The 8822-nt window shown below is 56.7% G+C and overlaps 1 protein-coding gene across 2 annotated transcripts in view; it reads right to left on the bottom strand.

Annotated features, from left to right (window-relative positions):
* Nucleotides 1-434: 434 nt before the first annotated feature.
* Nucleotides 435-8822, bottom strand: part of SIL1 (SIL1 nucleotide exchange factor) — a 249525-nt gene continuing 241137 nt past the window's right edge. For both annotated transcript variants that reach the window (XM_037147617.2, XM_037147616.2), the window contains 3 exons: nt 4975-5071; nt 4398-4562; nt 435-944 (listed from right to left, as the gene is read on the bottom strand). In XM_037147617.2, coding sequence (XP_037003512.1) covers nt 588-944; nt 4398-4562; nt 4975-5071 — 619 coding nt within the window. In that variant the 3' untranslated portion in view covers nt 435-587. The remainder of the gene's footprint in view (nt 945-4397; nt 4563-4974; nt 5072-8822) is intronic.

Genomic DNA, 8822 nt, shown 5'->3' with positions numbered 1-8822 from the left:
GCCTTGAAGCTATTACTTGGGTACAAGGTGGGGGGAGGGAGGCAAGCAGATAATCCCCAGGCCTCCCCTGGTAGCCGGGTGGGGGAAGGAACAAGCACAGGGGCCAGGACCTTGGGCGTCCTGTGTGCACGTCGTCCTGTGTGCATGTCTTCTCTCATTCAACAGCACAACCCTCTGACAGATGAGGAAACAGGCTCAGGGAAGTTAAGTGGCCTCCCAAGGTGACAGAGCTAACTGGGTAGTAAAACTAGGTCCCAGGCCGGGTCTTCCAACTCCTCAGCCCGGATCCTTCCCAACGGGGCCTGTGACTGGATGCCCTGGGCAGACCACGCAGCGTGTCACCAGCGGCCCTTTGGACCTATCACACATTGACCCACCTAACTAGCAGAGGGCTGTGCCCAGTCTGCACAGACACACAGTAGACAGACAGACAATGACCTTCGTGTCTCCATTTAATGGCTGATCTGGCACTGCCCAGGTGATGCCCAGACCCCAGTAGGGAAGTCCTCCAAGATGCCTGTCCCCTGCAGAACCCACCCACGCGGGTACCTCTCAGCGTCCCAGTCCAGTCCCCCGGTGGGGCAGCGTCAGCTCAGCTCCTTCAGCAAGCTGTTGACAGAGCCCAGCAGTTCCCGGAAGTAGCCCTCATCCTCACCATCTTGGAGCTCCAGGGCAGCTAGTACCTGATACTCATCCTGCAGGCTGGCCAGCATCCTGCTGAGCTGAGGGTCCTGACGGTAGTGGTCCCGGCAGGTGACCAGGAGGGCACCCAGTGTCTGCAGCACCTTTTCACGGGCATCATGTTCAGGCAGCGCTAACAGGTGGGCGGTGATCTCACACCAGCCTTGTTCTCGCAGGCTTGGCAGGAGGTGCACCTGGCGATACTGCTGCAGCTTCTCTGGGGACGTCTCCGGGGTCAGTTCAGCTTCCTCCTCGGCAAACATCTGCCATCCGCATGGCCGGGTGCGAGCGATGGGGTGGGGGAGAGAACACACAGACAGCAGTCAGCTCTGCCCTTCAGAAAGGAAGACACGTGGCTAGTCCGTGAGTTCAAACCTCCTTCCTTCATCCCCGCGGGCCTCAAAGGCCCCTAATGGACGAAGGTCAGCACGATTCGTGGCTTCCCAATGCTCTCCCACCCGTCTGTCCATCCACCCAATTCATCGAAGCAGCCGCTGGAGAAATGAAGATGGAAACACAGTCCCTGCCCTCAAGGAACTCAGAGTCTAACAGAAGAAAAAAATGTAACTGAGTAATTCTTAAAGAGCATGGTAAATTTTGTCTGGTAGTGTAGTGCAGAGGCAGACAGTCTGGGTTCAAATTTCTGCTCCTCCGACAGCCGAATGAACTTGGGCTGGCACTTGGCCTCCCTAAGACCCAACGTGGAGATGATACAACCCCTCAGGACTGTTGGGAGGACTCAAAACAATGAAACACAGGCAGACACCGGCCGGCACACCAGCTCATCCAACAACACGAGCTTCAATACCAATTATTAACACAGCATCTACATTTCTGCGAGTGTTGGCTAGACCAGCAATGTGATCGTCTCTGCCACAGCTACAGACCCACGCCCACAGAGGAGTCAGGGACAGGGGTAGAGGAGGACAGCATTTCCCTGAGTCTTGAGGGGTACATGGGAGCTGTCCAAGTGGAGAGGGATGGGTGGAGGGTCCACATACAGGAAAGTCGCAACAATAGGGCTGGGCCCACTTCATTTTGAAGAATGGCAGGTTATGGCCGTCAGTGGAACACAGAACACACAGAGCGCTGGGCACCCCCCAGGGAGAGTGGCCCGGATGCCAAGGGTCTGGGATGCCAAGGTTTAGGGAGGAAGTCACATATGCTCGCCTCGTGCAGAAACCCAGCCCTGTCAGTAGAATGTGGTGAGAACCAATCCTGCCAGGCTCCCAGAGGCAGGAGTGGAAACTCCTGAAACCTGACAAAGTAGCAGCTTATTTCAAATGTCAGAGGAAGGCTATGCGAAGGTAGAGGGTCAGCAAAGGTGGAAATGTACCTGCAAGAAGAAAGAAGAAGTTTTTGCGCCAAGTCCAGGAGAGAATGAGGCATTCAGGGGATGGAGAAGGCAAGAGTTCACTCTTGCTCCACTCTTTTCTTGTGGCCCAAGAAAAGATCAGGGGCCACAGTAGGTCACTTGATGACCCTGAGGGCCACCGGGAGGGGAAGAAGCAGCTGGGCAGAAGCAGGGGTCAACAGCTTGGGAAAGAGAAGGCTGAGAGGGATACGGGTGCCCTTTCCTACCCTACCCGAGTCCTGCCAGCTCAACCTCCAAAACACACCCCAGTCCTCCCAGCTCCGCCCCACGAACCGGCTCCTCACTGCACTTCCACAGGGCACTGCCTCCCACTCCCTGCCTTCTCCAGGCCTCTGACGGCTGACGGTGCAGCCCCAAATGGTTTACAGCACGGCATTTCTGACGATAAAGACAAAATCCCTTCCCTGGGACTCCGAGGCCCTACAGGATCTGCCTCTCTCTGCCTGTACTTGGCCTCATCCCCACACACGCCCTCACTCTGGCACTGGTCACACTGCCTCCCCCCAGGGACTTCGGAGGTGCAGCTCCCACTTCAAGATGCACCGTCACCCAACCCAACTCCCCAGTTAACCTGCTTCACTCTTCAAATCTCGGTACTCCCCTGACTCCCCAGAAGAGGTTGGGGCATTGACCTTAAGCCTAAACGCTCTGATGATTCTCTGATAAGTATCTGCCTGAAAGCAACAAGCGAGCAGGGACTATGAACCTGGAGCAGCAGGAGACAGGGCAGATACCCAGTCAATACTCACGGGAGGAACCACCCCGTGGCCCTTCAGCTGCACGAGGCACGTGGGCTGCTGACCACAAGCGGGCCCCACCTCTGCAAGAGCAGCAGAGGAGGGTCCGCACTCGCCTGCATTTCAGTTGCTGTCTCCCCACACCTAACTCGCACCCCCAGTGACAACCGGACACACCACCTTCAGGTGCCTCATGACCCATCCCTGAGGAGCCACAGAACAAAGAAGCCCTGACTGCCTCCAGCAAAGAGCACGCTGATATCTGTCCTGCAGCTCTCTGGCTGCAGGGTGCAGTGTGGGGGGAGAGACACCAGTCCCTCCCTGATCTTCGCAGCACACCTGCGACTCCAAGGTAGGTTCCCAGGACAGCTGATTGAGGGTAGCCTTGGTGGGACTGCCCAATGGTCTCCCCCAAGGATGAGCCAATGCCAATGCCCACCATGCCAGGGCTGGGGGGAGTGAAGAGACACCCAAGATAACAGCGGAGAGATCAGCTTCTACAGCCAATGTGCACGTCCTTCCCCAGGCTTGCTGGCCCATTCCCAGGATGTCAGCTGTGCCTGGGCCTTATTAATTGGATGCGAGCACCACAGTGCTGCCTGCTGTTCTGAGAAACTGGGTTTCTGCAGCTTAAAGGAGGCGGGGGTGGTGGTGCTAGGGAGACAGAAAGAGAGAGAGAAACAGGCTGAGACATGACAGACCGAGAGAGAGAGAAGCAGAGAGTGAGAGAGGACGAGCTCACACAAAAGCAACAGCTGACAGAGTGAAGCAGCAGTGGATGACCCTGACCCTCAGCACAGAAAGGGGCAGGGAGGGGGCTGGGCCCCGCAGCCCATGACACTCGCAGCAGTTCCAGCGGCTGCCCAGGCCTGCTCCACCAATCAGCAGGCTGGCTGTGCCAGGGAGAGCGTGGCCTGAGACAGGCAGCTGAGAAAGCCCTGCCAATGCTCTCTGCAGCAGCTGAACTAAGAATCCAGGCCTGGCTGATTTTACTCTCCTTAATTAAGACACTTTTTAGGCTCAGAAAGACCAAAGTGGGCTAAGCACCAAGTCTCCACCAGGTGGCAAGCACCTGGGGTCCCCAGGGCCTTTCAGGGCAGCCATTCTGAGCCCCTACCCAGAGCTGAAGCTCCCAGAATAGGCAACTCCAGGTTTCTAGAATCTTATGAGTCAGCATCATTCCAGCCCTTGGCTCCTGGGTCCCCCGGCTGCCGTAACAGCTCCTAGACACAGCTGCTCCACTCCACCTGCTCCATTCCACCTGCTCCTCACAACCCCACCCCATGCTTCATCCACATAGTATTTCATTCAGTGAAGGGCTAACCCTGACTGTTTCTGGCCTTCCAGCACATTGATCCCTAGGCTTGCACACTGTTCGGACCACTGCCAGCACCCCTCCCCACCCCTCCTTTCCAGCCCTCAGGTTTCAGATCAGCAGTCATTTCCCAGGGGACATCCTCCCTGACGTCTCAGAAACCCTGGGTTCAGAGCCCTGACTAATGAGGATGAAGGGATGGGTGGAGGAAACATGGGAGGGGGCCTGGATAGAATGGCCGGAAGCAAACAGCAAAGTGAGAGTGGAGCAGAGCAGGCGGGGCACTCACCTTCTCGGTGACCAGATCATAGAGCAGCGTGACCACGCGCACAGCCAGCACCTCTGTGCCCTTCTGCTGCACCAAGCTCCTCAGGACCTGCAGGCCCCCCAGCTTCAGGAACTGCTGCTGGGCATAGGGGAAGTGTCGCAGCAGGGAGCACAGAGCAAACAGGACCTGGAGACACAGATCCAGCAGGGTGAGGGGCCGTACGGAGTTGCGCCTGCCCCAAGGCCCAGAAGATGCAGATGGAGGTGCGTCAACGACCACGGCCCAGCTCCCATTCTTCGTGGCTCGACCCACTCCCCTCCGGCACAGCGGCACCCCAGAACCCAGGTCTGGGAGAGCCAGGAGAGAGGTCAGACACCTTCAGCACCATCCAGAGCCAACAAATGAAGGCCCAATGCAGGAAGCCAGGGAATAGGACCCCAAACTTTCCAAACCATGGGAGCTACACCCAGGCCTCCAGATGCCTCGGCATGCTGCTTTAGGCGAGTGGGACCTCTCCCCCTACGCCACCCAGCAGATGGCCTCTCAGGCCCCACAGGGGTGCTGGGGACTGGGCAGGAGAAAGGGAGCAGAAACCCACCTTCTTCTTTGCAGTGAAAGGCTGCTCCGTAGCCAGGATGACTAACAGCTTCTGCAGAGCTCCCCCTTCGATGGCCTCCACCTGGACCTTTGGGTTGCTAAGGGGAAGGAAGCCCAGGAAAACATGACTTTACACCTGTTTTACCAACTTGGGGTAATACCACTGTGGCCAGCCCAGGAATCTGGGCGGTTAAGGAGATGACACCACACCAGCCATCCCTGGGCAAAAACGCCTTCCTCCACGTTCCCCCAAGCCCGTGCTGGGTGCCCCTTCTTCCATAACCCCAGGCACATCACATACGGGGGGGCCATTACTGACGGGTCCTAGCAGCAGGGACCCACTCTTCTCTCCTCTGCTCTCCTGGGTGGAGCACACACAGCACGAGTAAACACTTGGGTGAAAGCAAGAAGAAAGCACAAGACCCAGAGAGCCTCTGAACTGCTGCGCAGATCTGAAAACAGGACCAACCCCCTGCCTCCCCACCAAACCCTCTGCTGTATGAGAAGGGCTGCTGCGGTTTCCCTTCCCCTGTATTCTCAGTGTTCAGCACAGCTCGGGCCGTGTTACAGGACCCCAAACAATAGGGAATGAATGAAGGAACACATGTGCATAACCCTGATTGTGCCAACCAACAGACAGGCAACGCTGAAACTCTCAAATCCAGAGTTGCCTCTAGAACTCTCCGAATTTTAGACTGGAGAAAGAGTAACGGGATTCGCACGCACATTTCAGACACAGCCCTCCTGCATTTGAAAGGGCGTGCAGCCTGGGGGGTGAGCCCTCCATTAGGGCGGGGTGCCAGGCAGGGGACATGGCTGGGAACCCTGGCAGGATACCTTTTTGCAGAATCCTTGCTTTCTCAGATCAAATTAGTGATCAGTTAAGGAGCAAGTGCCAAACACATGGACCTAGGTCATTAGGCCCTAGAGGAAGGTCAAGGCTCCCTCCCCAGCCACTTCTGAGGCTTCAGAGAAAAAAGGCAGCAGGTACATTACAAGTCTGAGGCCAGCAGCAAGGGGAGGGGCAAGGCCAGAGGTCAGACAGCCCAGAAAGGGTACCAAACCTCTTCCAACCTCTGGCTGCCTTACCTTAGCATAGCCACCAGCTCCCTGGAGCCCCCAAAGCACCTGTTCCTCCTAGCCCCCAACCTTGGCAGGGGGTCCTCATGGCATACTGGAGAAGGAGGCAGGGTATAGGCAAGTCTGAGGGAGTCAGCTCCTGGTCCAAAACCCAGAGAAAGGGGAAGGCAGGTAATAAGAGCATGTGCACACTGCTGCTTATCGGAGAGGCCCTGGCACACAGTACGCAACGCACTCCATAAACGCTGCCTAGTGGCCTGGTGATGGGCCCGAGTGAGTCCTGGGTGACCCACCCTTCTATTCCTACTAGGCACTACCTTCAAGGTTCAAGGCAGACTTAGCACACTGAGCCCGTTTTCCTGCTGTAAAATGGAAGGTGCCTTCACCTCTCTGCGTCCGTCTCAGCCAGAAAGGGCATGCAGGGTGTGTGCCAGCCTGTCCCACTGCGACTCCACGTGTGTCTGAGGAGTAGCCTGGAGATGGGCCGGGGTCTCTGGGGAGGGAGGCTGACTGCTCCTCCCAGACAGTCAGGTGAGCACCAAGGCATGAGGGACTGGGAGCTGAGCCCCTCACCCAACTTGAGAAAGGCAGCTGCTTCAGCAAATCGTGAGCTAATTAGGGCTATTTCTGCCATCATCTGCCTGAGGAACACTCATCCACAGCAGGCAGGGCTATGAAAAGACAACCACCACACAAACATCCAATGTTGCCTCCCAAGGAAGAGAGGCTGCAAGGCCCAGGGAACATTGTATCAGCTTCAGGGAGCACTGGCGATGAGCCCCGTCCTCACGGGGTCACAGAGTGGCAGAGTCGAGGCCCGCCATAGACAGTGTGAAGCATCGTCCTAGTCTACAGATGTACTGAGAACAAGACCCAGAGACAAGACAATTACCCAGCAAACCTGAGAAGTCAAGATCAGAGCTCAGGCACAGAGTGGGCACCCGAGGAGACCTGGGTCCACCGACCAGCCTGGGCATCTTCCAGAGCAGCCACCCCATCACCAACAAAAGGCAGTGTTGGGAGAGAAGTGAGACAGCGTGTAGAAGACCTGGACTCTGCCTGCTGAGATCCTACTTGGTAGAAGGGGAAAAAAGACTTAAACCCCTAAAGGGAACCAAAGCACAAGCAAGAAACAAACTTTCAGGGGTAAAGAGGACAGGCATGTGATTGCAGGTAAATCACTGGGATCCCCCAGAGAAAGAATAAACTGATTCACTGGGTGTAAAGAAAAGATGCCCAAAGCCAATAGGAGATACGGCTTCCCTGGTACTTGCTGTCCACGGGGCTGCAGTGTGGGTTAGAGCGGGCCTCGCTGTCCTTGGAAGATGGGGAGGCGAGTCACTGCCGGGCAAGTGCTCAGAGAAGCCCCCAGGCAGGACAGGTCGCTGGGGAAGCTCAGCCTGCTCTCTGCCACTCAACACTGAACAAGCCAGGATTTACACATAGGGGAAGCCCCAGGACCAGATAATACTTGTAGGTTTCAGAGTGAATGAATACATAAATGGTTATATAGGTTTATGCCAGACCAGGTGGCTCTGAACCTAAGGTCTGTGGGGGTTCCAGAGGAACCAGGAGGGCTGCATGGGAGAGGTGAGACTGCAGGAAGCCCCAGGAGCAGTGTGGAAGACAGCCTGTGGGCAGGTGCTCATGCTCAAATGATGAGGGAACAGCATGATCGTGTGTGTAGAGGCAAGGACACCATTCAGTGGGTGGCTGCCCTGCAGAGTCATGAAAAACAGGGCTGTGGTATAGTTCACCTGATACCAGGAGGCCAGGCTGGTTGCCGTGCCAAGGAGGTTGCTGGCTGGGTGGGATCAAGAAGGGCAGACACAGGACCCAGACACTGCCCAGCAAACGGAACCTGCTCCTCTTCCTCCTCCTTCAGCTCACACCCAGGGCAAAATGGGGAGTAAGAAATAACACAAGAGAGGCCAGGAGCAGGACCTGTCTCAGGAAAGTGACTCTGGGGACAGGAGATGAGCTAAGGAGATGCTAAACCAGGCATAGCTCACCACTCCTGGGTCAGGTCAGCTTTGGCCATGCGGTGGTGTGCCCAGATCTGCCCAGCTTCCTGGCACTGACACCCTTCCCCTTCCCCTTCCCCTTCCCCTTCCCCTTCCTCCCTCCCTCCCTCCCTCCCTCCCTCCCTGTGAGGCACTGCTGCCTCCCCCACTCCCATAGTCCTGATGGAGTAGGCTACAACTCCTTGGACTACAGGGGAGGGCTTGTGGCCAAGTGCTGGCCCATCATAGCCTCTCCTGGCCTCAGTGGGTGGCCCAGGACCAGGCAATCAGAGCCCTTCTGTCTTCTACACTGGAGTCAGGAGAAAGTCCTCTTCTCCACAGCGGAGATGGCTGTGAGCCGGTAGCACCTACAGTTGTGCCAGCAGCAGCCAGGCCCACCCCAACCCGAAGGGGAAAGCCCACCTAGAGTACGGGAGACCGGAAGTAAACACGCAGGAGAAGGAAACTGAGAAAAAGAGAAAGCTTGATGCCTTTTGTCACTTGCTGAAATCACTTTCACAAAGCAATAAATCTACTTCTTCACCTGCAGCAGTTCTGAAGGACCTGGGTAAACACGGCAAGACCACGGCCCAAATGTGGGCCAGTAGCCAAGTGGCTCTGGCAGCCCTCGACCCGTGCCCTGCCTGGCCTTTTCTTCTGACCGGCCCACATGAGGGCCCCCACAGAAATCTGGGCTCTACCCCAGGCTTCGGGGCTTCAGCAGCTCTGCGAACACTGCAGAGGTTCCACACAACACCCTCTGAGA

This window comes from Artibeus jamaicensis, unplaced genomic scaffold (genome assembly GCF_021234435.1).
Source record: "Artibeus jamaicensis isolate MK-2021 breed Jamaican fruit bat unplaced genomic scaffold, CSHL_Jam_final contig_456, whole genome shotgun sequence".
Lineage (NCBI taxonomy): Eukaryota > Metazoa > Chordata > Mammalia > Chiroptera > Phyllostomidae > Artibeus > Artibeus jamaicensis.
Note: the sequence above shows the minus strand (reverse complement) of the source record. Positions and strands in the feature narration are given on the sequence as shown.